The sequence below is a fragment of the Bos mutus genome, chromosome 8 (assembly GCF_027580195.1).
Source record: "Bos mutus isolate GX-2022 chromosome 8, NWIPB_WYAK_1.1, whole genome shotgun sequence".
Classification (NCBI taxonomy): Eukaryota; Metazoa; Chordata; class Mammalia; order Artiodactyla; family Bovidae; genus Bos; species Bos mutus.
Genome location: NC_091624.1, coordinates 63,339,966 through 63,365,698, shown reverse-complemented (window position 1 = coordinate 63,365,698; position 25,733 = coordinate 63,339,966). Strand labels below are relative to the sequence as shown.

At 38.2% G+C, this 25,733-nt stretch overlaps 1 protein-coding gene across 1 annotated transcript in view; it reads left to right on the top strand.

The window, feature by feature from the left end:
* The first annotated feature begins 2,279 nt into the window (after positions 1–2,279).
* The window catches only part of TMC1 (transmembrane channel like 1), a 163,012-nt gene continuing 139,558 nt past the window's right edge, over positions 2,280–25,733 (top strand). The window contains exon 1 of the mRNA XM_005887852.2: positions 2,280–2,366. Within this exon, the coding sequence (XP_005887914.1) occupies positions 2,280–2,366 (87 nt within the window). The remainder of the gene's footprint in view (positions 2,367–25,733) is intronic.

Genomic DNA, 25,733 nt, shown 5'->3' with positions numbered 1-25,733 from the left:
CTCCTTTTCCTATTTGGAACCAGTCTGTTGTTCCATGTCCAGTTGGGCAGATCTAAATAGATGTTTCTCCAAAGAATACATACAGTGGCCAACATCTCTAATTATTAGAGAAATGTAAATCAAAATAACAATGAAGTATCACATCACACTGGTCAGAATGGATGTCATCAACAGTCTACAAATAATAAATACTGGAGAGGGGGTGGAGAAAAAACTCTCCTACACTATTGGTTGAAATGTGATTTGGTACAGCTACTGTGCAGAACAGTATGGAGATTCCTTAAAAATCTAAAAATAGAGTTACCATATTACAAAGCCATTAAAACGAATGAAATAATGCCATTTGCAGCGAAATGGATGGACCTCATACTAACTAAAGTAGAGACTATCATACTAACTAAAGTAAACCAGACAAAGACAAATATCATATGATATTGCTTATATGTGGAATCTAAAAAATAATACAAATGAACGTACTTACAAAATAGAAATAGAGCCATATATAGAAAACAAACTTATGATTACCAAAGGGGAAAGGGTGTGGGGAGGGATAAAGTAGGAGTTTTGGATTAACATATACACACTACTATACATAAAAATAGATAACCAACAAGAACCTACTATATAGCAAAGAGAACTATATTCAATATTTTGTAATAACCTATAAGGGAAAAGAATCTGAAAACGAATAGATGTATGTAGTTACTCAGTCGTGTCCGACTCCTTGCGACCCCATGAATCGCAGCACGCTAGGTCTCCCTGTCCATCACCAACTCCTGGAGTTCACTTAGACTCACGTCCATCGAGTCAGTGATGCCATCCAGCCATCTCATCCTCTGTCATCCCCTTCTCCTCCTGCCCCCAATCCCTCCCAGCATCAGAGTCTTTTCCAATGAGTCAACTCTTCATATGAGGTGGCCAAAGTATATCTATTCTTTTTCAGATTCTTTTTGCTGACAAAGGTCCGTATAGTCAAGACTATGTTTTTCCAGTAGTCATTATGAATGTGACCATAAAGAAGGCTGAGTGCTGAAGAACTGACGCTCAAACCGTGGTATTGGAGCAGACTTTTGAGAGCCCCTTGGACTGCAAGGAGATCAAAACCAGTCAATCCTAAAGGAAATCAACCCTGAATATTCAGTGGAAGGACTGATGCTGAAACTCCAATACTTTGGCCACCTGAAAAGCTAGTGGCCACGTGAAGAGCTGGCTCATGAGAAAAGACCCTGATGCTGGTAAAGATTGAAGGCAGGGGAGAAAGGGATGACAAAGGACAAGATGATTGATGGCATCTCCGACTCAATGGACAGGAGTTTGAGTAAGCTCCAAGAGATGGTGAAGGACAGGGAAGCCTGGCATGCTGCAGTTCATGGGGTTGCAAAGAGTCGGATACAACTGAGCAACTGAACAACAATGTAACCGAATCACTTTGCCATGCACCTGAAACTAACACAGCATAAATCACTATACTTCAATTTTTTAAAAAAGAATATATGGTACCAAGGAAGCCAGAGGAAGAAGTATATTAAGAGGGAAGGAATAATGGCAAGATCTTTTTCTGCAAAGAAGTTAAAGTTGATAAGGTTTGGGAAAAGTCTATCAGATTTGGTGATTAGAATATTCAGGCAATTTTATTTAAGGGCTGAAAGTCATGGGAAGCTGAGCAAGCAGTTAAGCCCCTGTTACCTGATACTATGAGGTTGTAGAGGATTCAGTAATCAGAGTATTTAAACGTTTTCTATCAATGTTTAGCAGCTTAAAGACATGAGCAGAGGATGTAGGGTGCAGGGAAGGGATGGGTATACCTGATACTTGGGGTTGAAGATTTGAATGGTGGGAATGGGTCTAAAGGATTGAAGTTTGTTAGAAAAGACAGCATTGAAATATCTGACTACCGGCTTTTGCTTCAGAAAGGAGACAAAGTCAGAAGGGCAGAAGAGGATTTAAGAGACTTTTCAAACTGCATTCTGTTTCAACTTGGACCAGTGGGTCAGAGATAAGGCCAATGTGTACTGATCTCAGTACCTTCCCCCACTAAACATCACAAAAACTTTGCTTTGATCAGTTTTGGTTATTAGGGCTTGGCTCAGACGGTAAAGAATCCGCCTGCAATGTGGGAGACCTGGGTTCCATCCCTGGGTTGGGAAGATCCCCTGGAGGAGGGCATGGCAACCCGTTCTAGTATTCTTGCCTGGAGAATCCCATGGACAGGGGAGCCTGACGGGCTACAGACCATGGGGTCACAAAGAGTCGGACATGACTGAGCAGCTAAGCACAGCATGGCGCACAGCACAGCGAGCTGGGTTTCCTTGCTGTTTGCTCCGCAGTTCCACTTTCCACCCTTTAACGTTCTGCTCTGTGACCTGGTAGGTGGATGAATAGGAACCATAACAGTGAGTTTTCTTGCTCTCCTGCTTCTATTTGTATTTAGCTATTGGGGAGCACAGGTCTGAGACTGGAGGGAGGGAGAATGTGAGGGAGGTATTCACTCTTCTGGCTCCCTTACTATAATGTCATTTGGTCCTCTCCCCTTCAGGCCTAGAGATAGTAATAACGCCCAGCTCTCTTAGCCCTTTGTGATTTCTCTATTTTCTGTCACACATTTGAAATTTCCTATATATGCTGCATATGCTTTACTTTCTCAAATTACCCAAGTTGAAAGTTCCATCTGGACCCTGTCTGACACAATTTTTATGTGAGATTTCATTATAAAATTTTGCATCACTGAAAAAAAATGTTTGAAATTGGTGGACTAGTACAGGAGTTGGCAAATTTTTTTCCTAAAGAACCATATAGTGAATATTTTTGGCTTTACAGATTATATAATACCTGTCATCATTCTTTGACTCTGTTCTCTTAGTGATAAAGCAGCATAGATAATAAGTGAATGAATGTGCCTGTTTCAATAAAACTTTATTTACAAAGATGGGCAGTGGGTTTTACTTTTGGCCTATTAGACTGTAGCATACTGATCCTTGATCTAGGACAAGCAGTCTTCTGCTTGATTCATAAGAGTGGTTCTCAATCTGGGAAGACTTTGACCCTTAGGGTATGTTTGACAGTATCTATAGACATTTTTTAACTTATATGCAGAGTACATCGTGAGAAACGCTGGACTGGAAGAAACACAAGCTGGAATCAAGATTGCCGGGAGAAATATCAATAACCTCAGATATGCAGATGACACCACGCTTATGGCAGAAAGTGAAGAGGAACTCAAAAGCCTCTTGATGAAAGTGAAAGTGGAGAGTGGAAAAGTTGGCTTAAAGCTCAACATTCAGAAAATGAAGATCATGGCATCCAGTCCCATCACTTCATGGGAAATAGATGGGGAAACAGTGAAAACAGTGTCAGACTTTATTTTTCTGGGCTCCAAAATCACTGCAGATGGTGACTGCAGCCATGAAATTAAAAGACACTTACTCCTTGGAAGGAAAGTTATGACCAACCTAGATAGCATATTCAAAAGCAGAGACATTACTTTGCCAACAAAGGTTCGTCTAGTCAAGGCTATGGTTTTTCCTGTGGTCATGTATGGATATGAGAGTTGGACTGTGAAGAAGGCTGAGCGCTGAAGCATTGATGCTTTTGAACTGTGGTGTTGGAGAAGACTCTTGAGAGTGCCTTGGACTGCAAGGAGATCCAACCAGTCCATTGTGAAGGAGATCAGCCCTGGGTGTTCTTTGGAAGGAATGATGCTAAAGCTGAAACTCCAGTACTTTGGCCGCCTCATGCGAAGAGTTGACTCATTGGAAAAGACTCTGATGCTGGAAGGGATTGGGGGCAAGAAGAGAAGGGGACGACAGAGGATGAGATGGCTGGATGGCATCACTGACTCGATGGACGTGAGTCTGAGTGAACTCTGGGAATTGGTGATGGACAGGGAGGCCTGGCGTGCTGTGATTCATGGGGTCGCAAAGAGTCGGACATGACTGAGCGACTGATCTGATCTGATCTGATAGACATTTTTGATGATCACAATTGCAGGAGGGTTACGCTTAGGGAATGTGTCCCTGAGCTAGTTCTTTTGGTTGTCATCTTCTGGGGCTCTGTGTTTAAGACTGGATACCTTAACATTTCAGAAGGGGAAGAAGAGGAATTGATAATGCCAACATGGGTTATTATACTATGAGTTTTATTTATTTATTTTTTTTGTACTATGAATTTTCAATGAAACTACATATGATCCTGAAACTATTGAATCAGAACAAAATTGCAATATTTGTATTCCCTGAACTGAACTGATATTTCTTTTGACTAATGTTCTTATTTACTGACAGGGGACCATGTCTCACTCCTCACCTACCCTACCACCATATCATTAATTAGAGGACAAGTTGAAGAACAAGGACACACAGAAATCTGTGTCTGGATGACATCATAATTTTGATCAGCTTAATGTCTGCCAGTAGTTTTGAAGAGATGCTTAACTTTTGGAAATCACTTCTTTATTGCAACCAAAGCTATTAAGTTTAAAGGTCCATAAAGATGAGATAAACAGTCATAAAGAGCTTTCGAAATTCATACATAGTGTGTTAAATGGATTTAATCACTGTAAGTTAAAAATGGTGATGTTCTAGCAATGTCCATACATTGGCAAAAATCAGATCACTGACTGCTTAATGGGGGACAAAAATCTCAGTGGATGAAATGTTGCTTATTTGTGACTTCTGAGTCATTTTTACAGGGTTTTCAAGGGAATAACCTGACCTTAGTGTACTACAATAAAAACAGCTCTATATCTAGGCTCATTCTTTTTAAAATTAATTTCAGAGTTCATTTTTTCTAGTAAACACTTTTATCATAGTCTAATTTATAGATTGATAATCCTTAAAAGATCATTTTAGAATAATTCTGACCTTGAATATCAGGAAAAGAAATGCAATTGAAAAGTTAAGCCAAATTTAGCGCGTATATAAAATACACAGTATAATCTTAATCCAGCTAGTAGTGATTGTTTTCTGTGTGCCAGACAGTATACTAAACAGTTTTCACAGATTATCTTTTAAATTCTTCTGGTAAACTGGAGGTATGTGCAATTATCATCACCCTCATTCTCTAGATGAAAAGAACTGGGGCATGAAGAGATTACATTATTGGTTCAAAATCACACAGTAAGTAGTGCTGTTGGAATTTGCACCCAGGCAATTTAATTTCACAGCCTACATACACTTAACCACTCTCTTATGCCACTTTCCTTTGTTGTACTTTGGTGGTAAATATGAGAGGATTCTTTTGAAGGTATTATGTATATGTAATCTTAATAACCCAGGTAATAAAGATGTCTATAATACAAGTAAGTTGTGTGGTCTTGGAAAATCACATAACTTGCATCAGTAGAATGAGGGATAATACTGAGTGATTTCTAAAATGGCCTTTCTACTCCAACATGGTGTTTCCAAGATAGTGTATAATATTTTTCAAGCGTATCATTCAACCAAATGGTCATCCTTTTAGCATAAAATGTTTGGAATAAACACTTTCCAAATTTGGAGAAAAATTTCCCAGTCCTTTCTGACCTCACTGGTTGGTGCTTACATGTAATAAGAAACTCCGTAGTCAAAATAGGAATAATATTGATTAAGTCATTATTCTTGTCACAAAAGAGATGTTTTGCAAATATAGAAATTTCATAGAATTTTAGATAGGTAAAGGCTTTAGTCATAATGTAGTCAGTCCTTATGACATCATAAATGACGAAGCTGAAATACAGAGAGGTTCAGGGATGTGTCCAGATTCACAAAGCTCCTTCATTCATAGTAGAACTAGACTACGATTATCTAGGTTCAGATCCCAGATCTCTTTCAGTGAGTTACAACCACTTCTATCTTAATGTCCCTGAGTTATGAAAAACCACTGGCCAGTTTTAGTCCAGGTTTATTGGAACAGAAAGATCTGGGTTTGAATCTCAGCTTTTTGCTTACTAGATGTGAAATGCTGGGGAAGGTGAAAATGAAAATATGTTTATATATAGATATATGCATATGCTATACACTAATCCTTCAAAGATAATGAGGGATGACTTTATATAAACCCTGAACATTATGTATGCATATATTATATATATAATGCATATAATATAATATATTATGCATATAATCTATGCATACATAATGTTCACCCTGGTTATTATAGTTCTTATATAATAATATATATTATATATACATTATGTTCACCCTGGTGAACATTATATATATATAATATATATAATATATATTATATATATGAAATATATGCATACATAATGTTTATATAAAAGGTTTATATAAAGTCATTCCTCATTATCTTTGGAGGATTAATTCCTGGACCCCACTCCCTGACCCCAAAGGATAGTTGTTGAATAGAGTGTAGTAGTACTCTTGCCTGGAAAATCCCATGGACAGAGGAGCCTGGTAGGCCACAGTCCATGGGGTCACGAAGAGTCAGACACGACTGAGCGACTTCACTTTCACTTTTCACTTTTATGCACTGGAGAAGGAAATGGCAACCCACTCCAGTGTTCTTGCCTGGAGAATCCCAGGGACAGGGGAGCCTGGTGGGCTGCCATCTATGGGGTCGCACAGAGTTGGACATGACTGAAGTGACTTAGCAGCAGCAGCGTTATAAGTCTGTTTGCTTTGGTTCTGGGAAGTCTTGTTATTATATAGGAATTATAACCATAAGTCATTTATATCTCATTTTGTATTACACATTTAAATTAAGTAAAAAATTAGAGAATTGTTTTTCAAGAACTCTTCATTCATTTTCTTCTAGGCATGAAAAATGCTTGATAGTCCAGTATGAGGACTCCTTTTAGGTGATAGAGATTTTCTTAAACCCTCACATGATGGCAGCTGCATGTTTCAAGCATGCTAACTGAGACAATACCAAATATTAAAAGACCACTGTGAATTTCAAAGCTTCCAAAATAATTTCATTCATCACACAAGCATTTACATGCATTTTACAAGACAATATCACATGAAAAGGCTATTCACTGCAGCATGATTTTTAAGAGCAAGGATGGGAACAACTCAAATGACCACCAATAGAGACTGTGAACTTGTGATGTTATATCCATATTATAAAATATTATGCAGGCAAGAGAGGGGATGAGAACTATTTCTATCCATAGCCAGGAGTAATCCTGAGGATAAATTGTAAAGTGAAAAAGCAAGATAGAGAAAACATAACTTATAAACCACCATTTATCCAAGAAGAGTATTATGAGTATGTGTTTGTGCATATACATAAGAACATATGAGTATAGATATATATGTGTGTATATGTCATGGTTAATTTTATGTCACCTTGGCTTGGCTGCGGTGCCCAGTTATTTGATTAAACTGGTCTAAATGTTGCTATACGGGTATTTTTTAGGTGTGAATAACATTTAAGTCAATAGACTTTGAGTAAAATATTAATAGATTGTCTTTCTAATATGGGTGGACCTTATTCCATCAGTTGAAGGTTTTAAGAGTAAAGACCAAGGGTTCCCAAAGAAGGAGGAATTTGACCTCAAGACTGCAAAATCAACTCTTAGCTGAATTTCCAGTTTGGTGGCTTGCCTTACAAGTTTCAGACTTGCCACTCTCCACAGTTCCTTAAAATCAATCAATCAGTCTCTGTTTCTCATTCTTATATATCTGAATGGAAATGAAAAGGATGAAGAGGATGGGGATAGAAGCAAGTGAGACTTCTCTGGGTATAGCTTGTTAGTAGGTATGATTTTAAACCAAGTTAATATTTTCTATAATTAGAAAAATAGAAAAATAAAAGAGGAACGATTTCTTAAGAGAAAGCGAAAATAAACATATTAACTGTGAATCAAGTTGGTGGCAAGAGAAATTATTTCAAGTGATTTTAAAGCATAATAATTTGAGTGCACGGCTCTAGTGAGATTAAAAACAAAGGTAAAAGAACACATACAAAAGGTGCCTGCAATACTGATTGTACCAAAAAGCAGCAGAGCTATGGAACACTCTAGGAGTTTTATCAGAACTACTCGAGTCCCCAAAAGTGACTCCCATCATCCAGAGCTGAAATCATTTGAACATTAATAAGAATAACAATAATTAATTCATAATGTTATGAATGTAATCACATCATAGATGTTCATAGCAGCGTGTTTAAAAATAATGAAATATCAGAAAGAAGCTAAATGTTAAAAAATAGTAATGGGTATTCATATATGAAAATGTCATTTAAACCTTGTAAAAAAACAACTTATGATTTAGGAAAATATTTATACTATACTATTAAGTAAAAAAACAAATTATAAAATATGTCTACAGTATATTTTAAACACTTTAAAAAAATAATATATGTATAAGAATGCATATAAAGAAAACTGTATGAATATACTATATGAATATACTACATATTAGTATATACTCATATACTAACTATATGAATATACAACACACCATATCTATATGGCAGGATTGCAGGAGATTTTATCTTCAACTTATTTTCCAATCTGCTGTAGTTAGCATGCGTAATTTTATAATTTTTAAATGGAAGAGGCTATTTAGCAAATATTTATGAACTAAAAAATTCAAGTATTTTTTAAAAAGATAGCATGTGAATGGAAAGATTATTATTTTCAGGCTATAAATAATGCCTGTGCTCAGAGATTTGATACTCTGGATAGAAAACTACTGATTGAGTTCAACTTTTTCATTTTGAAGACAAACAAAAAAGACCGCAAAAAAGTGAGATGACTTGCCCGAGGCCATCATTACAAAGCAAAGATAAAAAGTCCAAAGTAGAAAATGTGATCATAGTTTTACATTTCCCTTAATTTGAAGTTAACCTGGACCTGTTGTATTTCTGTTGTACAAAGCTTTGTACTTCTCTCCTAAACCTAGAGAAAAATAGCCAAATTTGGTACAAGTGAATTTTTCATGGACTGATGAATAAGTGACTAAAGACTGACCTCCAAGAATCTCAAGGTCTGTTCAGTGTAGATTTATAGTGATTATCTCGTACCACACGGGTATATTGATATATTGGTATAACTAGCTGGTACTTCACCATTTAGAGAAATTCGCCTTAGACGGGAATCCTTCTGTAGAGTGTCTCATATGGTTCTAAGAAGACTGACACCATCAATTATCAATTCCAATTCAGCCAAAGAAAGCTGACACAGGAGGGATTGTGTGAGTGTTTATGTCTGGCGTCTTAAACTTATTTCCAGATGATTCAAAGCATAAAGCAAGAGCATTTCAAGGTGTAATAGGCTCCTCTGTCCATGGAATTGTGGGTAACCATTCCCTTACTCAGGGGATCTTCCTGACCCAGGGATGGAACCCAGGTATCCTGCATTGCAGACAGATTCTTTACTATCTGAGCCACCAGGAAATCCCAACAGAATATATAGTTAGCCACAGTTTAGGGGAAAAGAAGAGAAATGACCAATGGAGAACAAGAAAGAAGTTTCAGTAGAGAAATTACTTCAGACTCTGATCTTCAAATTGTAGTTTTTAAAGTTGCAAATTAGAACACATTTGTGTTACAAAAACAACTGAACAACAACAACAAAATAATCTAGATAGAAGAAAGTGAAAATGCAGTTAAAAACTAAGAGAATAGATATGTCGTGTCTTTTGATTCTGGAGTGGGTTGACAGACTCTTTAGCCAGCCCAAGGAAAGCAAAAGGACTTCTCCCTACTGCTCCCTCCTATCCTAACTTTGAATCCAGAAAGCGCCACTGGAGAGCTTTTTCCTGCCCCAGCTAAGTGTTCTGTTTTCTCACCTTATCAGACTTTAGTTCTGCTCTAATTTGCTTGGGATGTTGGCTGAACTGAAGGTGCAAGAAAAAACAAAAGTCTCGCAGAAAGAAAGCCAGAGGTTGTCAGGGACTGGGGAGAGGGATATGGGGAGCACCAGTTTAATGGTAGGGTCTTTTTTAGGAGCGATGAAAATGTTCTGAAACTTGATAGCAGTAATGGTTGTGAAACATTTGAATGTACTACATGCCATAAAATTTTCACTTTGCAGTGGTTAAAACAGTGTATTTTATGTTAGTGAGTTTTACAGTAAACAAAATTAAGGCCTCAATGTAGTGCCTTTGAGGCTTTAATTTCTGTAGTAGTGTAGTGGGGAATGATATAGGGAAGAGTGGGGAGGTTCTGGCATCATGGAAGCCAAAGAGAGTGAGTGTGACGGGCGCTAGGGACTGAGCTAAAATCAGTGGGACACCTGGCTTGGAAATGAGTCCTGATTTTATTTGGTGAATCCATTTTTAGTAATTCTTTCTCAGCACTACCTCAGCATCTAATTCAGTTCACCCAAAATTATACAGAAGTCCTGAGTGGGCTGTCTAATAGTCTAATGTGGTTTGTGAATTTTTCTTCCCTAGCAGCATCTTTTATTTTATTATTTATTTTATTTAGTATAAATGTCTTTAGATGGAGTATGCTTTCTCCAGTTTTGTATGTTGCCTGTGGATACCTACAATTTTAAATTATTCTTGTTTCATTGGTTTATGATAACATGCCTGGTCCATGAAAGCATTTGTGTTTGCACTCCTGATTTTTAAGTAGCTTACTCATTTAAAGCACAATGCTAGAAATAGTTTATTCCAAGTAGGTTTTTGTCTCACCGAGTGTTTTTAAAGTGAAGACACACAGGCAGGATAAATTCCCAACTGATAATAAAAATTAAGTGCATTGGAAACAAAGACAAATGCAAACACCATGTAATATCTGATTCCCTTTCATTTCTGCTCACCGCATTGAGATTTTGTTGCAGTGAATGTAGTTAAAGACAAATGGTGTTTGTTAAGGAGCTGGGGAAAAAAATACCATCATATCTGTAACTAATAGTCATCAGGGCATAACTATATCATAACATACTTATAGTTTGGGAATGAGGAGTACAATTACACCTTTAATGAAAACAACTTTGGTATATATATATATATATATATATATATATATATATATGAAAAAATATATATGCTTGGATTCTTAGCAATTTAACAGCAATGCTCTCAGGAAATAAAGCAACTATTTATTGACTCCACCTGGATGCTTTATATATGTCATTATCGGTCCTCATAACAACCTTACAAGTATGAGAACCTTGACATTAGTGAGGGGATATATCAAATATTTCCCAAGTCCTCCATTTCAAAAATGTGAACATGGATCTTGGCTTTCCTGAATCATATCTTTTGAAAAATCAGATATCATTTATGGGTGGTCTCAAATTTCATTAAAAGCTTTTTTTCCAATTATTAGAATCTTAATTTTATCTCTGCTTTGCTAGTCACTTAAATAAACAAACAAACAAACCAAAATCACCTTAGAGAAAGACTCCATGAAGAAATGAGCAGAGCAACAGGAGCAGACTAACCTAGGCAATCAGCTTAAGATCATTCACTGTCTAAGGATTTGTTCTAGTATATCAGCCTCCTAGAACTGCCTAGAGAATGCTTGTTCTTCAGACAATTATCTCCTGCTGGAATAAGCATAAATGTTCATACCTTTATGGAGGAGTTTTAAGTGTTTGAATCTTTGACCTTGGTAATCTATTCTATGGGAAATAATTGTAAGGTATCCATAAAGATTTATGTGGATTTTGATAATAGTTTTAGTTATAATGGTGAAAACTTGCAAGGTGCCAGTTATCATTCTACTGTCCTGAGCTCCAAATTCACCCTTCTTTGTCTTCCTTTGTGTTATGTAGCTGAGTCCTGTAAACTCTTCTTTTGCCAGCTGGTGGGCTATTCACTTCATCAGCAGAGGACAGTATAGAGCAGTTGCAAGAAAACACTTCTTCCCCAGGTTGGTGATGGCACCCCACTCCAGTACTCTCGCCTGGAAAATCCCATGGATGGAGGAGCCTGGTGGGCTGCAGTCCATGTGGTTGTTAAGAGTCGGACACGACTGAGCGACTTCACTTTCACTCTTCACTTTCATGCATTGGAGAAGGAAATGGCAACCCACTCCAGTGTTCTTGCCTGGAGAATCTCAGGGATGGTGGAGCCTGGTGGGCTGCCATCTATGGGGTCGCACAGAGTCAGACACGACTGAAGGGACTTAGCAGCAGCAGCAGCAGCCCTCTAGATACATTCTGAGCCCCACAGCCTTAAGCAGGAGCTTGAGCAGCACCCTCAGACCATCTCTCCTTATCTGCAGCTACTTGAGAGCAACCAGCAATGTTGGCCACATCTACAGCCACTTTCTGGCCTATCCATACCAGCCAGCAAAGGCATGCCATTCCTGCCCATCAGCTCCCACCTATCCACACCTACCAGCAATGATGAGCTCTTTTTACAGCTAGTTCTCTCAGTCAAGTGTTTCTTTTGTTTTTGTTTTTCTTTTGCTATAGTAGGCTGCCTATGGTAGTGACTCCTGTTGAAGAGGTTTGAATTCAGCCTTGGGTCCCAGAGGGCTTCTCCTAGTCCCTTATTGTCCTTCTTCCTCAGTCTATAGATAGTACCTGCTCTTTTTAAAATTTTATTTTATATTGGAGCATACTTGATTAATGGGGCTTCCCAGGTGGCACTAGTGGTAAAGAATCTGCCTGGGAGTGCAGGAGACACAAGAGACACGGGTTTGATCCCTGGGTCCGGAAGATCCTTTGGAATAGGAAACGGCATCCTACTCCAGTATTCATGCCTGGAAAATTACATGGGCAGAGGAGCCTGGTGGGCTACAGTCCATGGAGTTGCAAAGAGTTGGACATGACTAAGTGACTGAGCACATAGCTGATTAACAATGTTGTGTTAGTTTTAAGTGTACAGCAAAAGTAATTCAATTATACATATACATATATCTATTTTTTGTCAAATTCTTTTCCCATTTAGGTTATCACAGGATATTAAGCAGTGTTCCCTGTGCTATACAATAGGTCCTTATTAGATTAAAATAGGTAATCTATTTTAAATATAGAAGTATGCACTTGTCAATCCCAAAGTATCACAAATTAAAAGAGCAAGGAATTTAAAGTTAGACCCCCTTCAGGTCAATTCAGTTCAGTTGTTCTTCATGTCTGACTCTTTATGACCCCATGGACTGTAGCATGACAGGTTTCCCTGTCCATCACCAACTCCCAGAGCTTGCTCAAACTCATGTCCATTGAGTCAGTGATGCCATCTAACCATCTCATCCTCTATTGTTCCCTTCTCTTCCTGCCTTCTATCTTTCCCAGCATCAGGGTCTTTTCAAATGAGTCAGCTCTTCGCATCAGGTGGCCAAAATATTAGAGTGTCAGCTTCAGCATCAATCCTTCCAGTGAATATTCAGGACTGATTGCCATTAGCATGGACTGGTTGGATCTCCTTGCTGTCCAAAGGATTCTCAAGAGTCTTCAATACCACAGTTCAAAAGCATCAATTCTTTGGCGCTCAGCTTTCTTTATAGTCCAACTCTCACATCCATGCATGACTACTGTGAAAAACCTGACTAGACGGACCACACACTAGATGGACCTTTGTTGGCAAAGTAATGTCTCTGCTTTTTAATATGATGTCTAAGTTGGTCATAGATTTTCTTCCAAGGAGCAAGCATCTTTTAATTTCATGGCTGCAGTCACCATCTTCAGTGATTTTCAGTTCAGTTCAGTCCAGTAGCTCAGTCATGTCTGACTCTTTGCCACCCCATTAATTGCAGCACGCCAGGCCTCCCTGTCCAACACCAATTCCCGGCGTTCACTCAAACTCACGTCCATCGAGTCAGTGATGCCATCCAGCCATCTCATCCTCTGTTATCCCCTTCTCCTCCTGCCCCCAATCCTTCCCAGCATCAGAGTCTTTTCCAATGAGTCAACTCCGCATGAGGTGGCCAAAGTACTGGAGTTTCAGCTTTAGTATCATTCCTTCCAAAGAACACCCAGGGCTGATCTCCTTCAGAATGGACTGGTTGGATCTCCTTGCAGTCCAAGGGACTCTCAAGAGTCTTCTCCAACACCACAGTTCAAAAGCATCAATTCTTCGGTACTCAGCTTTCTTCACAGTCCAACTCTCACATCCGTACATGATTACTGGAAAAACCATAGCCTTGACTAGATGGACATTTGTTGCAAAGTAATGTCTCTGCTTTTGAATATGCTATCTAGGTTGGTCATAACTTTCCTTCCAAGGAGTAAGTGTCTTTTAATTTCATGGCTGCAATCACTATCTGCAGTGATTTTGGAACCCCCCAAAATAAAGCCTGACACTGTTTCCACTGTTTCCCCATCTATTTGCCATGAAGTGATGGGACCAGATGCCATGATCTTCATTTTCTGAATGTTGAGTTTTAAGCCAACTTGTTCACTCTCCTCTTTCACTTTCATCAAGAGGCTCTTCAGTTCCTCTTCACTTTCTGCCATCAGGGTGGTGTCATCTGCATATCTGAGGTTACTGATATTTCTCTCTGCAATCTTGATTCCAGCTTGTGCTTCATCCAGCCTGGCATTTTGCATGATGTGCTCTGCATATAAGTTAAATAAGCAGGGGACAATATACAGCCTTGATGTACTCCTTTCCCAATTTAGAGCCCCCTTAGAGCCTACTTTTACCTGTTTTAGTAGTTTTTTGAATATTTATTTTTCCCTGTTCAAATAACTGTTGTGGTTTCTGTCTCCCAACTGGACCTTGATTAGTATGTAAGTTAAATGTTCAGCAATAAAGGATTAGTTGAATAATTATGGATATATCCATTTAATGGAATAATATTGGGATCTATCAGTGCTCTTCAATCAAAGTCCACCAGGAACACACTTGTAGCTAAACAAGTTGAGGATTTGTTATTTGTAGCAAGGAAGAACGCACATCATGGGAAACTGTGGGATGTGTCAATAGGAAGATATTAGAAAGAACCCTTACAGGGTTTGGGATTTGGTTGGGCCATTTGTGGGAAGGTTTAAGAAAGAGATTTGGTCTAGACTGGGTGTTGTCAGAATGTGGGAGTAATTCTATGGTTGGATATTTTACAGGTGCCATAGTGATCTTGCTTTTATCTATACTTATACAAGGTTATGAAGAGGCCTTGCTTTATATAATCCTGTCATGATGTCAGAGTAACCTTGCCTAAGGTTGGTATTCTATGAAATTGTTTATGTCCAGTAGGAGACTAACATGGCCTTGCTGGGAATGTCAGATCATTTCTGAATGTGAGTTCCCTTTCAGAGCTTTCAGCTATCATTTAAGAAGTCTGGCTACCCTCGGGCTACCACCTGGAGTGACCACATGCTTACATATATAGAGAGATGGCTCAGAGTTCAGTCTCCAACTATTGAATACTGGGTAACAGACAATTGAATAAAGAAGATGCTGAGCTGATCTCAGCCCCAGTCATTGTCTGGCCACAACTGTGTGAGGGACCTGCATGCAGTGAGAACTACTTAGCTGAGCCCAGCTGGCCTCTAAACTGGTGAGTAAAATAAATAATTCCTTTGATTTACTACTTTCGAGTGATACGTTGTTCAGTAATAGAGAACTGTTACAATATCTGGTAGGCAGTTAGCTCTATAGTTCTGGAGCTCAGGAGAGAGATCGAAGTCTGGAGGGAGAGGTTAGAAAGTCCTTTAACAAGGAGAAAGCAGTTACAGTCATAGATGAAGTCATCAGGGAGATAATGTACATTGAGAAAAAGAAAAAAAAAGAGTCTTGAGTGTCACCTTTAGCAACAATTCTAAAGGGATCAAGATTAAAGAAGCATTTGCAAGGAGACTGAGAAGGAGTTATCAGACGATGTCCAGGAGGGATGATGTCAGGGAAGTCAAGACTGAGAGTGTGCAAAAGGAAGGGCATTTTCCAGAGTCATATGCTGTGGAGGGAGGTCAATTAAGACAAGGACTGAAAAGTATTCTTTGGATTTAGCAACAATGAGTTTACCTTGTTGGCAGATGTTTCAGGGAAACTGGAGGCTAAGCAGTGATGGACAGAAACCAGGTTGCAGAGATAAGGAGTGAGGAGAAGATAAGAAAGAGAATACCAAAGTTCACGCTGTTTCACCACATTATGCTGACTTTCTCCATACTATTCATTGGTATATAATTTTTTCTGCAATTCAATAACCCATAAAACAATCACATCATGTCATGAAACATAATTCCATAATAGCTTGTATTTATCACATCCTGATATATATTTAGTGTTACATTTTAACCTGCAGTTTCCAGTTATAAATACATTACTCTGTGTGTTTGCCTTTATAATCACTTTAAATCTCTCATTGTTTATTTCTCTTGAAAGTAAAGTAGTTCATCATTAAAAATAGTACTCAGTGTTCATCGGTGCTATGTAGTTACTTCAGAAACATTTTCAGCATAAAAGTTATAAACTCTTGAGGCACCTTTGCAGGAGGAATAGCTTACTTTCATCAGAAAAGTCTGGGGGAAATATTCTAGTCTTAGCCTGCTGATTCATTGGTTTGATTGTCAGGGCTTCCATGACAGTTCATTCTCCTGGGACACTGATACGGGGCTCTGCTAATGCAAGGGGGAGGTCAAGGCCTCCTTGGCAACAGGGAATGAGTTATCAGGGGGTTGTGGAAAGAAATTCTCTTCAATTCAACCTGTAAGTAGATCTGGACATAATGGCCCCATTTGACTCCTCTAAGTTTCTCTTTCCCACTTATTTTCAGGGCAGATCTTACCCCTAACTCTTTCTTTATTTGCTTGTGGTTTCCTTGCCATAAATGTGTGGACACAAGCACTGTGATAAAGATCGGAGTAAGGCTTTTTGAATGAAGAGTTTACATTTCAAAGGACTTGAAATTTATATTTCAAATGTCGCTTCCAAATGAGCCTTTCCACACAGACAAAACACAATGAACATATTTAGAAGATGAGAAATAACATGCATGTTTAACTCCTGTTGCATTCCTGGACTACAGTGGCTGTAATATCCTTTTACAAATTCTATAGTTGCCTTGTAAATAGTAGTGCTGAGTATATTATATTTAAATATAGTCTTTTGTTAGGTGTAAAAGTTTAAAATCTACTATTGTTGTTAAAAATCTGGCTTTAGCATTTGTTTTTCATATTTTAGGATGTTAAAAACCTCTAAAATGGAAAATTTGTAGACATTGCTCAGTATTTGAGAAGCTCTGCCAGGGGCAGTAATTTTGACCCTGTGTAGAAAGGTATGGAGGATAATTCTGTGAGTGCTCAGAGGGGTTGGAAAAGTTAGAAACAAACATTTATGCACTGAGCACGTTTTGTTGTGCTTAGCACACCATACTAGGGGCTACACATTCTATTACATTTAATCATGGAGAATTGCCTGGAATGAGGCCTAAGAACACAAAGTCCTGATGGAGATGGTCCGAGCTGTCAGCAGAAAGGAAACTGCAGCATGTAAAAACAGCTTGCAGGGGGTATGGGATAAGGGTAGAAGGAAAAAGATCTTGGCAAATTTATTCTGCACAAATACTTGTGTCATCCTTATTTGTGCAGACTTTGTGACTTTTTCCCTGAGTTCATCTGGCTGGCAAATGGATGTAAATGCCTTTTGGACTGAAGGAAGGCATACAGAAGGCACGTACGAATCTTGGCTGTGTCATAAACAGAAGCCGACTGTCAGAGAATTTCTGGTATGTGTGGATGTTTGTGTGCACACGAGCATGTATGTACCCGTGCACAGGCTGAACACACTACTGGTTTACATCTGATTTTCAACTGAAAAGATTTCACGTACTTCTTTAGTGTGGCTCAAGTGAATTATTTTTGGTAATGAAAAGTAGAGCATGATCCAGAAGTTCTTTCCTTTTGCCATCAGGGATAGCGGTACCTTTATTTATAGCAATTTCAGGTCCCCAAATACCTTCAGCAGTTTTAATGGGGCAAACCAAAAAAATAATTAAGTAGCAGATGATTAGATCATGTGTTTCTTTACCGAGTACTCTATCTTTCTTGCTTTTGGAAAATACAGGTCTTCTTTTCTCAACTGTGGTTACAGCTAATTCTTCACCAAGATTTATTTAAAAAGAATATTCTTGCCCGTGCAGCGAGAATATGGACAGAACAATTGACCTTATCTCTTGGTCTTAACGATTCAAGGAAAAATATATACATAAGAATCAAATCCTTTGAATTGGTTAATATTTATTATAGTAGAACATACATGGAATAGAAATATACATGGAATGAAGTTTTAATTATATGGAAATAATTTCCATAGTGTTATAATGGAAATATACAGCAGTAACTAGAAAATGTCTATTATTTTTGGAGCCACTACTATATGCTAGGTTCTTTCATATACTCATTACCTAATTTATACTCAAATAATCCTAGTAAGATATGTTTTGTGATTACCATTTGTTCCAGTGTGGTCTCAGAGATATTAATATTAGGTAATGACTCCAAGGACAGTAGCACAGCTGGGTTGAACCTAAGTTTGACCAGCTCCGAAATTTATATTCTTTCCACTCAAACAAGCTGCCCCTCAGAGTCATGACAATTATTAGGGGTGACATTCAGTTCTATCACTAAGAATACAGCTATGTTTATTTTTCAATACTGTTCATATTCACAGAACCATTTACTGAGTTTCTACTTTCTTCTGTACGTGATGATAAATGATGTGGAATCTAGAGATCAAAGATGAGATGTCCCTGCCCTCACAGAACCCACAGGTTAGTGAGAAAGTCTAGAAAGAATATTAATTATTATGGTGTTGGATGTTAGACATTATGAGGAATATAGCAACGAGCTACTGATGGAGCCTGGGAAAAAACATAGGCTCTGTGTGCATGCGTGGTATGTACAGTGTGTTTGTGTGTGTTTGAGGTAAGATGAAGGACATTCAAAAGGAAGAGTATGTGTAAAGTCAAGTGACTGAGAGCATATGACTGATACGAGAAACTGCAAATTGTTTGGTTTAACTGGAACATAGTGGTAATGGGTAGTAGAGTGATGGAAAATGAGAATAAAAGTCTTTGAGAATGGTGAAATCAGGAATTCTACTTTTTGTAATGACTATAAAACTTTCAAAATTGTCTTGATAAGGTAAATATGTTCCTTCTTATCTTCTGGAGACCCACTGTACTAATCATAATATTTTCCCAAAGAGGAAATGCGATTAGTACACAAGTATATAGGGAAAATAGTCTTACTGGTAATCCAAGTAAAGAAAAAAAAAATTAACCAATGAAAAATAAAACTGATAAAAATATCCAGTATTGTTAAGGATAAGTTGAGCTAGGCATATTTGTGTTTTACTCATTGTTCTGTAAACTGGTTGGACACTTTTGTAAAGCTCAATATATAATTAAGATGTTATAAGTGTTTATGCTCTTTAAATCAATGGTACTAGTTTTGGAACTCTGTAATAATACAGTTATTATAAATTATAAATATTTATTACAAATATGTTTAATGGTGAGTCACTGTTGTTAAGTCTTTATGTCTGACTCTTTGTTGACCCCATGGACTGCAGCATGCCAGGCTTCCCTGTCCTTCCCAGAATTTGCTCAAGTTCATGTCCATCAAGTTGGTGATGCTATATAACCATCTTGTTCTCTACTGCCCTCTTCTCCCTTTGCCTTCAATCTCTCCCAGCATCAGAGTCTTTTCCAATAAGTGGACTCTTCCCATCTGGTGGCCAAAGTATTGAAGCTTCAGCTTTAGCATTAGTCCTTCTAATGAATACTCAGGGTTGATTTCCTTTAGGACTGACAGGATTGATCACCTTGCGGTCTAAGAGACTCTCAAGAGTCTTCTTCAGCACAATTTGAAAGCATCAGTTCTTTGACACTCAGCCTTCTTTATTGTCCAGCTTTCACATCTGTACATGACTACTGGAAAAATCGTAGCCTTGACTATACATACAGACCTTTGTCGGCCAAGTGATGTCTTTGCCTTTTAATAGGCTGTCTAGATTTATAACAGCTTTTCTTCCAAGAAACAAGCGTCTTCTAATTTCATGGCTGCAGTCACCATCCACAGTGATTTTGGAGCCCAAGAAAATAAAGTCTGTCACTCAGTCAGTCAGTTCAATTCAGTTGTTCCTTTGTGTCCGACTCTTTTCGATCCCATGGACTGCAGCATGCCAGGCCTCTGTGCCCATCATCAACTCCCAGAGTTTACTCAAACTCATGTCCATTGAGTCGGTGATGCCATCCAACCATCTCATCCTCCATTGTCCCCTTCTCCTCCTGCCTTCAATCTTTCCCAGCATCAGGGTCTTCTCCAGTGAGTCAGTTCTTCGCATCAGGTGGCCAAAGTATTGGAGTTTCAGCTTCAGCATCAGTCCTTCCAATGAATATTCAGGACTGATTTCCTTTAGCATGAACTGGTTGGATCTCCTTGCTGTCCAAGGGACTCTCAGGAGTCTTTTCCAACACCACAGTTCAAAAGCATCAATTCTTCGGCACTCAGCTTTCTTTATAGTCCGACTCTCACATCCATACATAACCATTGGAAAAACCACAGCTTTGACTAGACAGACCTTTGTCAGCAAAGTAATGTCTCTGCTTTTTAACGTGGTCTAGATTGATCATAACTTTTCTTTCAAGAAGGAAGCATCTTTTAATTTCATGGCTGCAGTCACCATCTTCAGTGATTTTGGAGTCCTCCAAAATGAAGTCTGTCACTGTTTCCGTTGTTTCCCCATCTATTTGCCATGAAGTGATGGGACCAGATGCCATCATCTTAGTTTACTGAATGTTGAGTTTTAAGCCAACTTTTTCACTCTCCTCTTTCACTTTTATCAAGAGGCTCTTTAGTTCTTCTTTGCTTTCTGCCATAAGGGTGGTGTCATCTGCATATCTGAGGTTATTGATATTTCTCCTGGCAATCTTGATTCCAGCTTGTGCTTCATCCAGCCCAGAGTTTCTCATGATGTACTCAGAATATAAGTTAAATAAGCAGGGTAATAATATACAGCCTTGATGTACTCCTTTCCCGATTTGGAACCAGTCTGTTGTTCCATGTCCAGTTCTAACTGTTGCTTCCTGACCTGCATACAGATTGCTCAAGAGGCATCTTGAGCATCTCTTTCAGAATTTTCAATTCAATTTCAATTCCCATCTCTTTCAGAATTTTCCACAGTTTGTTGTGATCCACACAGTCAAAGGCTTTGGCATAGTCAATAAAGCAGAAGTAGATTTTTTTTCTGGAACTCTCTTGCTTTTTCAATGATCCAGTGGATCACAACAAGCAAACTATGGTGAATCATTAGACTCAGCCTAAGTAGCCATAGTACATCACTTTGATGCAACCTAATGTACCTTTAAAATTATATTTACAAATAACATACAAAATGCATTTTCACAATTCTAGCTTAAAAAGTAGGACACTAAAATTATTTATATATATACACACACACACCTATTTCTTTTCCCATTCCCCTAAACTATATAAAACTATGTTTTTGTATATATACTTGTATGATTTTTGTATATTCTTTATTGATTATTTAACTTTCAGAAATACTAGTAAGTATTTTATTAATGAACAAGAAAAATGCTTATAGAATTCAATTTTGTTTCCTCATGTCTGGTAAACTATTCTCAGATAGAACTGGCCAGCAAGGTGATAATTCATTTAAAAAATCCCAAGTATTGGCAAATTTTCTCTTGGAGTGAGAAGGCAATGGCACCCCACTCCAGTACTCTTGCCTGGCAAATCCCATGGACAGAGGAACCTGGTAGGTTGCAGTCCATGGGGTCGCTAGGAGTCGGACACTTTCACTTTTCACTTTCATGCATTGGAGAAGGAAATGGCAACCCACTCCAGTGTTCTTGCCTGGAGGATCCCAGGGACGGGGGATCCTGGTGGGCTGCCATCTATGGGGTTGCACAGAGTTGGACACAACTGAAGCGACTAAGCATCAGCAGCTCTGCTGAACTCAAATGAGATCTTTCCCCCTAAAACCCTTGCCCTCCTGTTTTTTTAAAAGATGGAATTCATGAAAAATTACCATCTATCATCTACAAATTGCTGTGCACTACAGGGTCTATTAAACAGTATGACATTTTATTTTAAGAACTATATATCCCAGGCTACCATGCCCCGTAGCTAGTCTCACATCAAATGCAGTCTTCTTGAACAGCCATTTTCTCAAAGTTCCTATTTCTGTGTAAAGCAAGTTGTTAGGGAAAGCAGGATAAAAATCTGGTGACTGAAAACATCAGCCATCCACATGCTCTTCTTCTTTGAGAATGGCAAATCTGAACATGTGTCTCCTTGTCAAAGATGAACAATCACAAAAGACATTAACGAAGCCCATGAAAACAAGTTCAGGGTGTAATAAAACATGACCATTATGAAGCAGCACAAAGTTACTAGGAAAGATCAAGCCAGGATGAGAGGATACCCAGTGAGATTGAAAGAGATATGGGAGAGATAGTTAAGAGCAACAAGGAACTAAAGCAATACAAAAACAATTAGACATTCATGCCAGGGAGTAAACAGCACATTCAATGATGCAGATACTCTCGTGGAAAACAAACTTGAGAAATTTTTGCAGAACATAGAGTAAAAGGATAAGAAGGAAAAGGAAAAGGTCATGTATATAGAGGGCAAAGAATAGAATTTAAGCTAAAGCTAATAATGCTGAGTACTTCTAAGGAACCAACAAAGATAATATAAACAGAATAATTACTAAAAATGTAATGGGATAAAAAACTTTGTGTTGATAAAAGTCAAAGTATGTAGATTCAAAAGGCTCACATTCTATTAAAAAGCATTCAAAACAGACACTCCCCCTCCCCAAAACACTACAAAATCTATTCTTGCAAATATATTATTAGGTTTTAGAAAAAATAAGTGCTCATGCAGTAGAAAAAAAAATTTCAATGAACAAATTAAAATTAAGCTTTCATTTTTCTTATGTAACTCTAAATTCCAGAAGAACATGGAGACATATCTGTAAGTTTTGCAAGAGACTAGGTTAAAATGCAGATATTCAAAATTAGGCAAGCACACTTTCATTGACAAAGATAGTACAAAGATGTATTTTTAGAAGTACATGTAGCTCTCTAACTACCCTATATCCATTTTTTGCAAAATATAAGATAAAATGTAACTAAAATAAAATAGACTTAACAGAGTGCATTAATCACTGAGAGATGATTCAAAAACAGAATTTAATAACAAGAATGTTAGCATTTAAAAAGTGTGTAGAATTTTTCCTTATCCAATTTGCTCAACAAATCCATGGGTCCACTATAACCTGATCTATTTTGTGGTTTAAAGGAAAAGGTTGGCCTTACCTTTTTTGTTCTTGCTCCTTTCGTGATACAGGAGATATATTTTTGCTAACCTGTTACTCACTCTGTGTTTAAGCTGGCCTTTGTGGCCCTTTTGGATGGCTATTGAGTTAGATCAAAGGTAGTTTTCTGCCACATGCCTAAGCCACTTTAAATGATGTGACACTGCCCTCAGCTCCTAATGTGGGGACCACATGCTTTGTCCTACTCGGGAGCAGCCAAAATTGGACCTTGGTGGGCACCTGATCCATGACCATCAAATTATTGGTGATTAAAAGAATGGAAACTGAGTTAGACTGTCTGAGTCCAGATCCAAGATTTGCCACTCAACTTTGATCTTCATTTTTTTTTCTTTCACGCAATGAGCTTAATGATTATTCCTATTTGGTTTGTTTGAAGTAAGGATTAAGAGTTAAGGCAAGCACTCTTTGGTACATGATACCTTATCCTGTTGCACGTTATTATTGTTATTATTTTTTTATTGGAAGATAATCACTTTAAAATATTGTATATTTTTTACTGGAAGATAATTGCTTTACAATATTCATCAACATGAATCAGCCACAGGTATAAAGAAGTCCCCTCCCTATTGTTATTATTATTTGAAAAGATGGGATAAGTCAATCAAATTCTCCTTTCCTGAACTGGATTTGGGTAACTCAGAGTCAGTCAACTAGCAATGGAAACAGGAGTTTAAAGCATACACAGAGAAGAGTTATGAAATAGACTTGCAAGGGGTGTTGGCAATTTGGGGTTTGGAGATAGTGGAAGCTACGATTAAACAGAGTGTCAGTCAGTTCAGTTAGGTCGCTCAGTCGTATCCAACTCTTTGTGACCCCATGAATCGCAGCATGCCAGGCCTCCCTGTCCATCACCAACTCCCGGAGTTCACTCAGACTCACGTCCATTGATATAAGCCCAGGCAGAGTCACATCACCTCACTGAATACATATCCTAAAACACTTGTCTTAAGCATATACACATTCACCCTTTAGAGATTATCTCTTCTATGACTGTTGGATTTTTCAGCTTCACCAAATAAGGTAGCTCCATATTATGGACTGAATCAGTTTCTATTTCCAGAAAATTTGTAAGCTGAAATTCCCATACTGTGATGATATTAAAGAGGTGGGTGAAGAAGCCTTTGGATGGTGGTCAGATCATCAGGGTGGAACCTTCATGAATGGGATTAATGCCCTTATATAAGAGACTTCAGAGAGATCTCAAGCCCTCTCTCTGCCTATGAGAATACAGTAGGAAGATTGTAATATGCAACTAGGAGAGGATTCTCATCAGAACCCTACCATGCTAACTCTCTGGCCTCTGACTTCTAGTCTCCAGAACTGTGAGAAATACATTTCTGTTGTTTATAAGTCACCCAGTCTATAGTACCTTGTTTAGTGGCTTGAACAGTTTAAGACACACCCTTTATATAGGGAAATCTGCCAGAGTAAAAGGTAAGACAAGGGAATCTGGATCTGGGATCTAAACTGGGGTTGAAGTGGTCTTCCATTCTTTCTGGGATGTGTAGTCTGCCTTTTGCCTCTGACAAGCAGCAGATTAAAGGCCAAACTTCTACGCATAGAAGTAAGGCCTGACTTGATTGAAGGAGGGTCCAGCTTAATGGAACTTTTCTAAGTGCATTCAGCCAAGAAATTTATGTACATTTCTATTACTAACATATCTAACTTGTTTGGACTTGGACAATTTCTAAGAATAATTTTGAACATTGAGTCATTCAAAAAGCTCATTTTCTAAGATTTCAAGATATAATTAGCAATGTGGTATGGAATAAGTGAAAGGGTACAGTTTTGGGGTTGATGCCTTGTATATTTATGCCTCAGACCTTTTCAGTGCTTTTAATTCTTTTGATGATAAAGAATCCAGCAATGTGTGGATCTTTGAATCTGTGGTGTATAGTAAATATCAGCCTAGAGCAGCGGCTCTCAGCCAGGGATGGTTTTTGTCTCCTGGGAACATTTATCAATTTCTGAAGACAGTTTTGGTTGTCATAACTTGAGGGCTTGTGTGATTGGCATCTATTGGGCAGAGGCCAGGGATGCTGTTAAATATCTTACAATTTAGAGGATGACCCCCCACACACACCCCCAGCAAAAAAAGAATTATTTGGTCAGATATGTCGATAGGGCCAATATTGAAAAACTCGGACCTAAAATATAAGCCTAGAACTTCTATTGAATGTTCCTTTTTCAAGCAACTAATGAGAAAACACATGCGGGAGACAAACAAAAATGTCAGCAGCCCTCCACGGCATTCAGAATTCCTCAGGTCCAGATCATTTCAGATGTTTGCTGTTTACCAATGACAACCAATTTGTTTATTTTCAAAAGTTCAGAGATTTCATGGGGGCTTATTATTAAACTGCCTATTATTTTCTCTTTTCACAAGCCTATTTTAATGGCCTACTATTGAGATGTCTGACATAGAGATCTTTTTGTTCTGAGTGCTGGATCTATTTTCACTTACTCAAGATTTTTCTAGACAATACATCCTTCAACCTGAAAATTCAAGAAGTATAAATCCTCCCCATGGTTCTGTCCTGTCTCTATCCCCAGCTGACAGGCCTTCTACAAGCTCCT